The sequence below is a fragment of the Castor canadensis genome, chromosome 5, assembly GCF_047511655.1.
Source record: "Castor canadensis chromosome 5, mCasCan1.hap1v2, whole genome shotgun sequence".
NCBI classification, from domain to species: domain Eukaryota; kingdom Metazoa; phylum Chordata; class Mammalia; order Rodentia; family Castoridae; genus Castor; species Castor canadensis.
In genome coordinates, this window is record NC_133390.1 from 181,924,260 (window position 1) to 181,938,903 (window position 14,644).

Below are 14,644 nucleotides of genomic sequence, written 5' to 3' on the forward strand. Positions count from 1 at the left end.
CCCAGCCAGGTACTGCACATCTGAGACCTCGCAAAAGCAGTGAACACACTCCAGTGGTGAGTGGTGGTCGTGGTGGTCTTGCAAGTGGGGTTTCATTCAGAGTGCATCGAGGTGGTCAAACCCCCGCTAACCCACATCCCAGTAAGAAATTAGATATCAGAAACACTGTTTCAGACATGTGCTGCTCAGCAAATGGCAACAACCCCAGCCATTTGACTCCTGCTGGAATCTCCCTTCTTTTAATTATGCTGGGAAGGTCCCTGCAGAAGCTGGGGTGCAGGCTTGTTCTGCATGATCATCCCAGTCACGGGGCACATCCTTCCACCAGTCCTGCCTGGTCATTCCTCAGCCCAGCTGTGCTCACCTTCTGCCGCCAAGGGAGGTGGCTGGCTGGACTTTTCTGGTAGGGGACTGTGCACCCTCCACTCTGCCCCTGGATGAGCAGAAAAACATCCTGACTTGCCTGTTTCCTCACTTAAAAGAATGTATAGTCTGGGGTGATGTCTGAAGGAGCCCTCCAGGGTTCACCCTTTATAAATTCAATTTTCTAAACAACCCAGCTGCAAAAGAGAGGCACTTCCATTTGAGCTCAGCCTGAAGGAGACTACGGGACAGCAGGACTCCTGCATGAGTCCCATGGAGGCCTTGGCCACAGATTGCTCAGTCAGAGGTGGACGGTCTCGGGACCAAACCCAGTGGTCACCTCCCAGGTGAGAAGTAGCTTCTTGTTCACTGGGGATGTCAGAGTCTGGTGACCTTCGGGCTCAGCCTGCCACAGGCACAGGCCTACTGGCTCCTAGGTCAAGTGGATATCCCTTCCCATGGCATCCCAGACATCTGACTCATGTGAGCATTTGGTTCCCAATGTTGCCATCCTTCCCTGTGCTCTGTGTCATCATTTTCCTCTCCTGGATAGGCAAGAAAGTGCCCTGAACTCTCCCCACTGAGGGTCAGGTCCTCTTGTCAGCAAAACACTCTTTGGAAGGGCACTGATGCCGCTGCCCGGGTCACTGACAGATAGTAGTGTGGTCCAGTCAGAGCTGATTTCAGGAAATTCTGCTCATGCCTGGAAGGAAAGCCACACGAGCCAGGCGCCGTCAAGCAGCGTAGGTGACAATGGTGAAGAGGGCATCCTGGAAGGGTTGCCTTAGGATGTGGGTGTGCAGACAGACTCGGCTCTGGTTTCACAACAGACCTTAATCTCACTTGAACCATCACTAACCCTTAACGCGAAGGCCATGCTGAGCACAGATTATTCTCTTTCCAGAGATGATCAAATTGCTATGCTGTCTAAATGACAGCCATGAAAAAGTAACCTGTTCAAGAGCGTGGGGTCATCCAAGCCCTGTTGGTGCCAGGAGGACAGGTGTGCAAGGGGAGCTCTTTGTGCCCATGGCTTCTGTGGCAAGTCCTCCTGTGCCTGTGAGTGATCCCAAACAGCTGAGACATCCAGGAGGCTGTGCCCCCACCTTTCCACTGTCAGCTACTACTTCTCCAGCAGTGAGCTCCAAGAAGCTAGAAGAGTGGGGAGAGAAACTTTGGGTCCCAAAAAAGGTGGGCTATGCTTGGTCCAGGGTGCAGCAAGAGGAGCCTGTTCTACGAGCTGGTGCCATCCCCTCTCCTCATAGGCAGGAAGGAGGCTGCCAGGGCACGGGCATTGCTGGACCCTTGAGAGGCCCCATCTCCCACTGGAGCTGTACTGTGGTCCCAGTGTACTCTCAAAAGTCCCAATATGCAGAGCTCCAACCTCACCAAAGCTCAGCACAGACATCCAAGCCCACAACCTGTACCAGCAACCAAACTCTTTTCTTGCAAAACCTTTTAGGAATGGAGTGGTCATGTGGTGGGGGCCCTGGGTTATTCCTTCATCACCCCTGAACTAGTAGCTACCAATCCACCTCAGGAAAGCCCAGAGCCAAACTTGAGTCACCAGCTTCCCTCTGCAGAGGCCTTGGGAGACCAAGGTAAGACAGATGCAGGCCTGGCCAAAAGGCCTGTCAGTGTCCCTAACATGGCCACTCGGGAATCTGCACATTTTAATGCTGTCCCACAAATGAACTTTGACCTGGACATAAACTTCGATAGGCGCTGCTTCTTCGAAGCTACTAGGTTAGAGCGCATTTGACCTTTCGCTTGGAAAAGTTTCAAAAGCTAAGAGGTCCAAGGGTTGCCATGAACCAAGGTGGGGACGCACAGAAGGGACAGGGGTAGGTGGCTCTGGCTGGAGAGCTGGCATCTGATCATCTGCACTAAACACCCCAAAACACATGCAGTAAGTGCGTGATGGTGTGCCTTTAGAAAAGGGCCATTTCTCCTAAAAATGGGATGAGAATAAAAAATGTTCTTCTCTAAGATGTAATAAATCTTTAATGAAAACAAAATAACCTCCGTGATCAGGCTTCCACATCCCAGCCTGAGGGCAAGGGAAGAAGATGGAGGCTCAGGGACTGACTGGCCACCACGACATGGCAGGAGTCATCCCACGCTCCAGTCCACACCTCCTGTCCTTGTCTCAGCCCTCGTAATCCTCGAGCAGAAGCGGTTCATGGTTGCCTTGGCAACCCAAGGATTCAAGACTAAGGAAAGTACACAGCCAAAATCACTTGTTGGATTCTGAAAACACCTTCTGCTCACTGACTGCATCTGAACCTCCAGCCCCCAGGCTCTAGGAGCAATCTACTCATTGTCATGGCGTCAGCCCCAGCATCACTGCCTGTGAGTGTCCTGACACAGGTGGTGGGGTGCCCCTGTACTACCTGTGCTTGTCACATGTGCTCACAAAGCCTCAGGTTTTGGTCAGAGCTGGAACAAGATTACAAAAAATCAGGAGCAGATGTCACTGTCCCTGTCCACTGCCCCTCTCCACAGGGACAGTTAGCAAGGAAATGATTGCTCTTCTATCAGCTCAAAAACATCTTTTCTGATTCAATTCAATTTAGCCTCAGTGGTTGGGGGCTACCTCTGGGGACATCAGTCCAAGTCAGGAGACAATTGTCCTTGTCATGATGGGGCAAGCACCACTGGCACCTCATGGGAGGAGGCCAGGGACACTGACCAACATCCTACAGTGCTCAGAATGCCTCCTCAGAGAGTGACCCAGCCTGAGAAATCCTGATTTTTTTTTTTTTTTGGTGGTACTGGTGTTTGAACTCAGAGCCTTACCCTTGCTAGGCAGGTACTTGAGCCATGCCCTCAGTCCTTTTTGCCTTAGTTTATCTTTCAGGTAGGGTCTGCCACATTTTGCATGGGGCTGCCTCAGACTGTGATCCTCCCATTTCTGCCTCCATGTAGCTGTGATTACAGACATGCACCACCATGCTTAGTCCCAAACCAACTTTTACTTTGGCTCTGCCCTCAGTGGTTCAGTGCCCAGGTGAGAATGGCAATGAATAAAGAAGCTACTGATGAATTCAGAGCTGCCTTTTGGGAAGACGCAAACATTCTGGAGTTAGGTAGTAGTAGTAATGATCGCATAGCAGGAATGTATTTAATGTCAGTGAGTTACACACTTAAAATGTTTACAATGATCAAGTTTAGCTACTTGTGTATTTTACCACAATAAGAAACGCTACAATGTATTGAGCCCCCTCAGGAGAACTTCCCTGCTACCTCACTCCAGGCTCCTGAGACACCTCAGCTAAGGAGAAGGGTTGCTGTGAGCCCCAGGAAGGCAGGGGGAGCAGGCAGCCCTCGCTCAGCCCAGCACACAGCATCCTTAGGATTTTCGGCATTTTTCAGGGCTTAGAACCCCATGGATTGCTGCTTTCTGCCTACCTCTGTCCATTCATGCTCTCCCTGGTTGATTTCTAACCTTCATCCTAAAGGGGCCTCTCATGGGCGGGCGCTGGCCAGGAAGCCTCCAACCAGGCGCTAATCAACTACCCTCCCCTGACCAGGACCAAGGATCTGAGCCTGGGAGAAAAGGCAGATGCTATGTCCCAGAGGACAGGGAGCTTGTTCCTCTCCTGCTACCTGCTACTCAGAAAGGGCCCAGAGTAAACTGAGTTGCTACTAGGTGCTTAGCACCAGGAACAGAACCTGGTATTCAGTAAACATTTAATTTACTATCTGCTTGTCTGGAGACACACGGAACTGTCACACAGGCCACGAAGACCACCTCCAACACACTAGGCTCAGAGCCCTCCAAGGTAGTTCAGTGAGTCCTATGCAGGACAGAAGGAGGCTCTTGCCTTGCTTTGTGTGGCAATGCTTAGTGGCTATCAGGAGGGAGTCCGTTGCCTGTTTGTCTGAACTGCAGAAACTCACTCGCATTAATGTGTGTGACACACCGATCCCTCACTGTGAAGCCCCTTTCAGCCACAACACCCCAGCTCAAGGCAAGCTGAGGGACTGAGAGCCAAGCATGATCAGGACCACAGGCAGAAGTCTGGGGCAGGGAATTTAAAGCTGACAGACACTTTGGAGACTGAATGGTGCCAAGAGAAGGCCCTGTTCATGAGGGTACGTAGCCAAGGCCACCCCCCACAACCCCTTCCAGTCCAAAGAGCTCTCCCCAGGCATCTCCCCACTGTTCCTACTACAGACCCTGCAGCTTCCCTCTCAGCTTCGGAGGAGCCCCACCTGGAGTGTTGGTGAGGCTGGTGCTGCACTGATGGGGACAGACATGCAGGGGCTCCATCAGGGCCCTAGAGTCACCCCAGCCTTTGAGACATGCTGCTGTCATTGTCTACGGTAACACCAGCGTACTGTGAAAGGGGTGATGGTGGGAAGCCACCACTGGGAGCCTGGAATGAGCCACTTCACCTACGGCCATGAGGCCACAGACACAGTGCTCTGGGGCTGCTCTGTACCCTGCCTGTCTCAAATGAAGGGCTTACTTGAGTCTCGGCTGCTGAACGGCCATCCTGAAGGAAGGAAGGAGGGCACTGGGGAGCTGGCCCGGCTATCATCCTCCACCTGCTGTGTGATGTGTCGGACAGTCTCTTTGTTTTTCCGATTCTTCCTCCGGCCCGTAGGCTGCCAGCCATCCCCAGCACCCTGCTCCGAGAAAGAGTTCTGTATTGCACTGTCCTTGGTGGAAGGCAGCTCGCCCCCTCCGTAATGAGATGGTGAAATCTGCTCTTCCTTGACACGCAGAGACCCGTAGCCCACATCTCCAGGCCACAGAGACTGCAAAGAAACATCATCAGGGCCGTCGGCCTTGGGCTCCTGGTCCTCCTTCCCATAGCTGCTCCCTCCTTCGTGACAACTGGCAATGGCAGAGTCTCCAGAAGAATTGGCCGGACTTGTTCGCCGAGCCAGCCACGGGGAGATGCTCCTCCCAGCCATCACGGCTGAGATCAGGGCTTCTGTGCTGCTGCTAGCTGGGGCGCCAATTTCGAACTCTGAGAGCTCGTCCGAGGCATCCGACTTGATGCTAATGTCCAGTGCGGCCTTGATGAAGTCGTGGCAAGCCTGCACGATGTCCGTCATTTGCAGGAAGCTGGCGGCAGACATCACCTCGATGACATTCCTGCTGGTGAGGGCCAGGTGAGCAGAGTACATGAAATCTATAATGGCCTTGAAGCCCTGGGCTGTTACAATGTCCAGGTGGGTGACCGTGGCCTGCTCAGATGTCTTCTGCACCTGGCAGTAGAGCGTCTTGAAATAGCGGCTGCTCCCGAGCAGGACGTTCTTATGTGCCTTGAAGACCTTGCCCTCTACCACGACACACACGTCACACAGCACACCGTGTTGCCTCTGCTCATTGAGCTCTCGAAGCAGGTGCCGGTAATGGGACGTGATTTCCATATCTTCCTTTCGGTTGTTCATCTGGAAGTCTTGCTGTTGCCTCTTCTATAGACTCTGTGGGGGCAAGAATGGACGGGTTATCCACGCATGAAACACTGGCTCAGGTGTGAAAATCAGCCCAGGTGGAAGGCCGTAGGAACAGCGTCCATCCAGCACACCCAGCAGTACAGGGGGAGCCGCAGAGACCACAGCCACCACTGGGACAGAGTGGACACCATGGGGACAAGTGCTGACCTGGAACCCGTCCACATGACCTAGAGTGCCGGTGTGTGAAGAAGCACTGGGCCCTCACTCCCGTGGGGAAGTAAGCCGCGGGTGAGCGCTGTCCCTGTCCCGGGCGGATGTCTGAAGGAAGTTTCCACATTCGTAATGGACCTGGGTCTCTGAGCATCATCCTACACACAACGACTGACACATCCCAGAAATAATAAGTCACCCATCAGGAGATAAAGTAGCTTTCTTACCCAAGCTGAAAATCTAGGTTAAATAAACTATCTTGTGGCCTTCATCCCTCACACTTGAAGAAACACCCTCACAAATGTATAAATAAATGAAACTTCCTACACAAAAAGCCCGCAGAGCAGCAAGAACTCAAAGCAGACATTCACAGCCTTAGGCCTGCAGAGGGTGGGAGGTTCTGCTCTGGGAGGGGCCTGGATCACAGTTCAGGGCCTGAGAGGCTTCCAGGAGCCATGGAACGTACTGGAAGCAGTTGGATTCTCCTGTTTTCCCCCTCGCGAAAGACAGCCCCACCTTGAGAACCATGGTAATTCTCCTGACTCGGTCGCTTAGCCTCTAACTCATGCTTCTCACAGCTGCACAGCCACCAAAACACGGGTCTTGGATGGGGCTGTGTGCACAAATTCACCCCCACCCCACAGCCCTGGAGACTCAAGTCTAAGAGCAAGGCCGCACAGGGCCCCTTTTGTCTCTCTCCCTGACTTGGATGCTACCAGCAATCTGGTGAGCCATGGCTCAGCCCACGTCACTCACCTCTGCCTGTGAGTGCCTGTCCAAACGCCTCCTTCTTACAAGACACTGATCATAACTGGGGTTCAGGGCCTCCCCTAGGACTTCATCCTCACTGTATTTGCAACTATCCTGCTTCCAAAACAGATCACATTCTGAAGTCCTGGGGGTCAAAACTTGGATGCTTGAATTCCTCGGGGATACATCCAACCCTACGACTGCCAGAGGAGAAGGTCATCAAGCTGCACAAAAGGAGAACAAACGGGGTGAATGTGGCACAGCCTGAGACCTTCCAGGAGCCACCAAACCACTCCATACAGCTCCTCTGGGCCAGAGGGGGACTCAGGAGGCTTCATACTTTTCTTCTTTGTGGTGCTGGGTATTGAACCAGGGCCCTGGACATGCTAGGCAACTATTCTACCACTGAGCTACAGTCCCAGCGGTACTTGGTTTTTTGAGATAGGACCTTACTGTGTAGCACAGGTGAACTCAAACTCAATATCCTCCTGCCTGTGCCTACTGAGTGCTGGGATTACAGGTGTGAGCTGCTATACCCAGCCTCAGACTCTTCCTGACTCACTGAAATTGTGACCACACACGCCCTCCCTTAGTCACCCCTGAAATGACCTGTGAAATGCCCATATGGGGAAGCAGTGACTCTATTTTACACTTCCCTATTTACCTGGAAAAAATGAATCAGGAAAAGAGGTTTTTGTTCCTTGTTTTCCCTTTGACTGCCAGGGTCCCAGTTCCAGTCTGCCTGCCATGGTGAGTTTCCCAGCCTCCCAGTAGCTTGTTTGGAGCTGTGAGGACAATGCTCCACCCTTGCCTGGGCTCCTTCTGCTGGTGGCAGCCCCAGTGCACAAGGACAGCCACAACATACCAGCCTGAGACCTCAGTGACAAAAGGCTAGACTGTCCCCCCATCCTAACTGAGAGATCCTTTAATAATTAGGGAGAGGCCAGGAAAATGGACCTGTGAAGCACTGTTGTGCAGCAAGCGCCCATGGATGACCCACATCCAGAGGGACTCCCAGTGGATAACCTTTCGAGGCTTCCACAGTGGTTTGTAATGCTCTTTCTTCAAAATCAATCAGAGAACATGGCCAGTGTGAGTGAGACACTGGACTGACCTCAGTTCTGGTGTTGACCATTCCCAATTTTCTCGTCAAATCTGCTTTTCTATGTCCAAAGAACAAATGGATCCTTCAAATGACTTAAAAGATGCCCCTGGATTTGAGTGTAGCTTAAATCAGTTAGATTTAGAGAACAAATCCAAATATACAAAAAAAAAAAAGACCTCTTTCTGAGTTAAGTTTCTTCATAATGACCAATGGTTTGATTTGAAATTTATTTCCTTTCATAGATTGCGTTCTAAACATCCCATTTCTCTCTTTGAAGTTTGGCCAAAACATCTTCATTACCCTCCCACCTCGTTCTCAGAGTTTTCTCCCCTTCTCAACAAGAATATCAATATCAGCATCTGAAAGAGCGGTTTACCAAAGTACAATTGTCTGTAGGCCTCATGTTACCTGGGAGTATGAGTATCAATTATAAAATACTGAGCAATCAAAAAGCAGCATTAAAAAAAATAGGCTATAGCAGTGCTATAATCCCAGCTACTTGGGAAGCAGAGCTCGGGAAGATCAAGGTTCAAGGCCAGCCCAGGCAAAAAGTTAGCAAGCTCACCCCACTCTCCATCTCAACCAATAAGCTGGGCATGGTGGTCCCATGCTTGTCATCTCAGCTCTCTGGGAGGCCGCTGGTAGGAAGATTAAGGTTCAGGCCAGCCTGGGCAAAAACTTGAGGCCCTATTCAAAAAGTAACTAAAGCAAAAAGGGCTGGGAGTATGGCTCAAGTGGTAGAGCATAAGGCCCTGAGTTCAAACCTCAGTATTGCCACGCACAAAAAAGTAAAGATTCTAGAGAACAAAGAAAAGGAAATGCCAATGACTTTCTTCAGATGAAACAACTACCTCTCAGGGTTTGCATTTCTAAAATAATTTCAACATAAATTGCAAGTTATAGAAATAAATTACCAATAAGGACAGCTTAAAATCAGCTGTGTACTCACAGGTTTGATAGTAAGAAAAAACATAAAAGTTTCATTTAGAAAAAAGTTAGTTGTAGGGTAACAGGAAATAAAGTGCTAATCTTTCAAGAGATTAGTCTGTTACAGAAATGTTCTGAATATGCACCGTCTGTCCAGGCACAAGGAAGTTTTAGGACATGGGTTAGGTTTCAGATTTGCTAATTCCTCAACATCAGGATGTTTGTGGGTCACCATGGCAGAAGTGTGGCCGCAGGCACCTGCTTCCCTGTTGCTGTTGGCAGCTGTGCCCTGAACACGGAGTCCTGGGCACATAGCAAGAGGCACCATATAGACTCCAGAGCAGGTGTGTTCCCCACACCTTTTCTTTGTGGGAAAGGATGGCAGAGCACCTGCCCTGGTGGAGTGTCCCATCTAATGACCACACCTGTCCACAGGACACACACAGGTGGATAGACAACCTTCCCTCCATCTCTGCTGCATGGGATCCCAGGATCCTTTCAGGGAGCACCCTGCAATCACAAGAGGACACAGACACCACTCCAGAGTAAGGAAAGGTCCAAGGGGTGTGTGAGAGAAAGGGACAGGGTAGGTGCTGCCACACTGCTGTCATACTGCACAAAAGTTACACAACTACCATCTTAAAGCCATGCCCTTTCTACCATGCCTGCCATTTGTTTCCTCTTTCCACGTAGATTCTCCGGGACCCGTTTTATTTATAACTTACGCATCTCAAGGTACTTCAGTTTCAAACAGAATCACTTCAGAAACAACCTTTAGTAATTCTACTTTGGACCAAAACAACTTGAATCTACATTCCAGAACCAAACTCCAAAAATCATGTCACCCAATTCAGTGCAAAAGGATGTGTGAAGCTCTTTCCAACCTGGTAAAGCCGGTACACAGTAAGCAGTGACCATGATCTCATGGTTCCAGGTAATGAAGGGTGGCAGCTAGCGAGCAGGCCTGTCCTGTTGGCCAGTAAGTTACCTGGCCCTGCTTGTGCCACCTCAAGTCCCACAGCCAGCAGGAACGGGTGGAGTTGGGCTGCATGGTGCACGCTGAGGAACTGAAAGCTCAAAGACACTGAGGGCTTGGCCATGACCTCACAGCTGATGCACACAGCCCAGATGCAGACACAATGTGCACTCTCCATGCCACAGTGGGCACTCCTGCCACCTTGCCATACTGGGCTAGTTTCAGGGACTGAGATCACAGCAAGTGTGTGCCAGCTCTGCCAGTCTAGTGATCCAGACAGCAAGGCTGTGGTATCCACATCTCCAACAGAAGGAACCATGTACTGGGCACTGGTGGCTCACACCTGTAATCCTAGCTACTTGGGAGGCTGAGACCAGGAGGACTGAAGTTTGAAGCCAGCCCAGGCAAATAGTTCATGAGAACCTATCTTGGAAATACCCAACACAAAACAGGGCTGATGGAGTGACTCATGGTACAGCACCTGCCTAGCAAGTGTGAGTCTGAGTTCAAACCCCAGAACCACCAAAAAAAAGAAGACATCACATGCAAACCTGGCTCCTATCCTCCTCCTCCTCTCTGAGTGGCAGGAACATGTCAGGTGGTGCTGACGGGAAGGGGGACAGGTCACCTTTATTAAGTCAATCGATTACCAAGCCCTTACAGTTCCATCAGTAGGGCCATCTTGGCAGTAACAGAACACACTCCAAAACTTTGCAACCAGTGTCAGAAAGGAAAGGGACACCAACTATAAACCTATTCATTTATTAGTAACTCCAGCTACCCATGCTTCACAGGAAAAGGCCAACTAAAGTAGCCCATCTAAAAATGCCCCAGGACCAGGAGATGTGAAGATTACCAAGACTTCATCCACTCACTGAATCCCAGGTAATCATGTGAGAGCAGGATGGGGCATGTTTTCACTTTGACCCTAAGGACCCCCACCAGGAAAACCACTTACTGTAATCAAAGTGTCAAACACTGGATTTAGACCCATGTCTCTGCCACGCCCAGACACCAGTCTGTGGGGTTTTACATCAGAGCTTGGGTCTGGGGCTGCACTCCCTGCTAGCAGGGCTGGGATGGTGTGGCAGAGTCCCTGACTGGGCTCCTCCCTGGGCTCAGTCACCAGGTCACATTCCGGTGACATTCTGGATGCCACTTAAGATGTGACTGTCTCTCTCAAACATTAATTCAAACCTTTTTTTGCCACAGTCACACTCTGTCTCACTTTCTTAACCCAGAAGACTTAATGTCTGCCTTTCACCAGGCTTAATTTAAAGATTCTATTTAAAACTTTGTCTAAGGACTGAGGTTCAATAGTAGGACATTTGTCTAGAATGTGTGAGGCCCTGGGTTCAATCTGCAAAATGCTACTACTACTACTACTGATAATAATAAATAATGGTAATAATTTTTGCTTGAAATGTAATCTAACAGGCAAATAATTATCTCAAAGTGGAAGCAAGATGCCCTCAGCTCTAGGACCAACAGTTCTAATCCCGATGCTAGAGGCCAAGCAGCTGCCCACGGCTCTACAGAGACTACGAATCTAAAAACTGCTCTCCATAACCATCGCTGTGAAATTTTTCATGAACAAACATTTTGAATACACACGGAACAAAGAAGATACATCAATCGCTAAAGGTGGACAGGTACATCGGTCAGCCATCAGTGAGACCCAAGCATAAACCACAACGAGAGGCCACTACACAGTCCTAGAATGGCCACAACTGCCATGGAAGTGGTGTGGGGTGGCTGCTAATGGGAACACAGAGAGGCACAGCCGCTTTGGACGGCAGTTTGGCCATCAAAAGTTGGCCACACGCCACACACTCATGTGATGTTTGGTTGAGAACCACAAAATCTGAAGACAATCAAAGATTGTCCATGAAGATTCATGTCCAAACATCCACAGTGGCTCCACTCAACAGTAGCACTGTGCATCAAGAGGAGAGCAACCACCAACAGGGACACCCAACCAACAGAACACCACTGGGCAATGAGAGGAGCCCTGTGGCTCCAGCCCAAGCCTCTGACACCTCCCTGCATGGCCTGCCCATTCCCACCATGGTACAGACTGAACTCAGCTTTACACTGAGCACCAGAAGCCACACTAGAGAGGACAGATTCTCTCCAACGAAACTCTAGAAAATAGAAACTCATGGGAGAGAGGCAGGAGGGTGGTTGTCCAGGACCAGGGTAGGGGGAGGAGGGATTGCAGAGACTCCAGAAGAAATGTCTGGACAACAGTATAGATGAATTCATTAAGTTATACTTTTTATGCAAGGGTAAGCTTACGATGTGTGTCTTATACCTCAATAAAGTTGACGAGAAGGTTTTGAGTTTTGTTTTCAGTATTGAGGAGTGAATCCAGAGCCTCGTGCATGGTAGACAAGTGTCACACTATTAAGCCACACCCCCATCTCATTTATTGAATGACTGATTAATTGATTGTTGGTGGTTCTGTGGTTTGAACTCAGGACCTTGCACTTGCTAGGCAGATGCTCTACCACTTGGGCCACACCCCCAGCCTTATATATGTATTTTTATTTTCAGACAGGGACTCACTAAGCTGCCAAGGCTGGCCTTCAATTTTCAATTCTCCAGCCTCAGCCTCCCAAGGATCTAATATGGTATATGATTGGTGCCCCTCTAAGAAGGGGAAGCACAGGTTGCTGTGTGGGTGCTGTGTGGGAACTGTGCTGCTGTCACAGGCCCAGGAGCAGACCCCCCAGAACCTTCACTGGACTTGGCCTCCAGGACTGAGGGAACCTAAAGTTCTGCTGTCTGGTTCTATTATGATCCCAAAACACCCACCTACCCCTCCTACCCACCAAGGAGCAGCGTACACAGACGCCAACGCAGAAGCCAGCTTGGCACAAGGAAAGAAAAACTCCTCCACTTAGCCCAACATCTCTCACGGCAGAAGCCAGGCAGCACTGGAACAATTCAGCCCTCACAACATACTAATATGTTTACATGGTTTATCTCCTGAAACACGCGAGGTGAAGACGGAAGTGAAGTGACATCATTGCACAATGAAGTTTATGTGCACACTATTATTATTATGCACTACAAAAAATTTAAATGAGTGCTGGACATGGTGGCACTTGTCTGTAATCTCGGCGCTTGGGAGGATCACAGGCTCAAAGCCAGTTGGGCTACTTAGCTAGACACCGTTAAAAAAAAAAATTTTTTTAATGAAGTCCTGACTGGAAAGAAATACTCAGAAAAGGTCTACTAGACATCGTTAGATGGTGAGACAGCGGTATCATGCAGAATTTTTCTGGTGAACAGAAATGCTCCCTGGAGAACTTCGTGTCTCCCCCCCTGCAGCCAGCGTGAGCTAAAACTCAGACCTGTGCCTCACGGCCCCTCCCCTCCCTGCCCTTCCCGCTTCCTCTTGGTCGCTGGCCTTTCTCAGTTCCTTCTCCATCCAGGGCTTTTCATGACTGGGCCACTTTGCCCCTCCCCAGCCTCCCTAACCTGCCTGATGGCACATGCTCTCTGTGGGGTCCACCCCACCCACACCTCGTGGGGTGCTTCGCCTTTCCAAACCCTCCCTGCCCTGCCTCAGACCCAGTGCTCAGGTTCACTGAAGGCAGATCCCTCAGCTAAGAGCCTTGTTCCAGGGTCTCATCAGCACCCTCTTTAATTCCAACCAGGTACCCACAGCTGGGATATAGGCAGTGCCTAGAGCTCCCCCGCCTGCCAGGCAGACTCCAGCAAAGGCCAGAGTGGGACAAGGAGGGGGCCAGACAGAACAAAGGTGTGAAGGACACAGGCAAGGAGGGGACAGTACGCATGCAGACAGTGGCAGGTGGCCTCAGAAGAAGGCTCCCAAGGAGCCACCACCCTGAGATTCATGGCCTTGAGTGGCCCCTCCAACACTGACCCTAGCCTCTGACTCCACACTGACAGAGAGATTGAGACAGAAGTGACTCCCTGGCAGTCCCAGCTGAGGCTTTCCTGGGTCTTGCGTGGACTGAATCTCCAGGGATAGAGAAAGGCCCAGCTCCCCCAGTGCCTCGCCATGGTACTGCTAAATGATCCACCAGTGCAGTCCCATCTGTATAGCTCAGGCAGAAGAACCACCCAGAACATGAAATTATGAAAGGGTTGCTAAGCCTGTGTCTTAGGGAGGTTTAGAAACACAGACGTGGCCAAGAGCAAGGCTCTTCGAGAAAATTACAGCAAGAAGAGCAGAGGAAGAGCTGAATCAGGCTGGTGAAGGCTGGCAAGTGGGGACATCCCCAGATAAGGAACCACAGGATAAGGAGGGAAGACATGAGCCCTTGTGGCCAGTATGTGCCAGGCCAGCAAGGGTGCTACCAGGCCTCAGAGTGGTTGGGACTCCAGTGCCAAGACAGGGACCCAGAGAGAGGCTGTCACTGTGGGGATGACCCAGCCACGTGGTTCACCTCTGGCAAGGATCCTGCATGTCCTGACTCAGGCTCTGACATGTGACAGAGTGGCCCAGGGACCGGGGAATAGGACTCAGGTAAGGAAGAGGATAGAAAAGGACCAGCCCAGGACAGGCTCAGAAAAACCTTCTCTGGGGGCGGCCAGCAAGCTGGGACCAGGCCCCTGTGCCTGGCATGTCCACAGGAGGCTGAATTCCAGGAACTCCCAGTTCTGTTGCTTTGGCTGCTGGGAAATTGGTCTGGAGGAATTTCTTTGCTTTGCGGGGTGGGGAAAGAAAGGGGAAGAGGCCAGCTCTGTGCGCTGTGGGCTCTGAGGCGCCCTTTCTAGCCTGGAATCTGGCTTTTGCACCTCCACCGTTAGACCACACTTGAGTTTCAAGGCTGCTCAACCCCTAACAGCCTGCGTACACTGTGGACAGGGCAGCAGTGTTTGCACAGGGGCAGGGATGGGAACCACCTTCCCGTTTCCCCCTC

The 14,644-nt window shown here is 50.8% G+C and overlaps 1 protein-coding gene across 4 annotated transcripts in view; it reads right to left on the reverse strand.

Moving 5' to 3' along the window:
• Positions 1–14,644, reverse strand: part of Zbtb46 (zinc finger and BTB domain containing 46) — a 65,525-nt gene that overhangs the window by 30,024 nt on the left and 20,857 nt on the right. For 2 of the 4 annotated variants that reach the window (XM_074075164.1, XM_020161034.2), the window contains exon 2: positions 4,839–5,805. In XM_074075164.1, the coding sequence (XP_073931265.1) occupies positions 4,839–5,772 (934 nt within the window). In that variant the 5' untranslated portion in view covers positions 5,773–5,805. Of the gene's footprint in view, positions 1–4,838; positions 5,806–5,985; positions 7,739–14,644 lie in introns of those variants that run through there. The other 2 variants (XM_074075163.1, XM_074075162.1) reach the window with 2 other exon arrangements.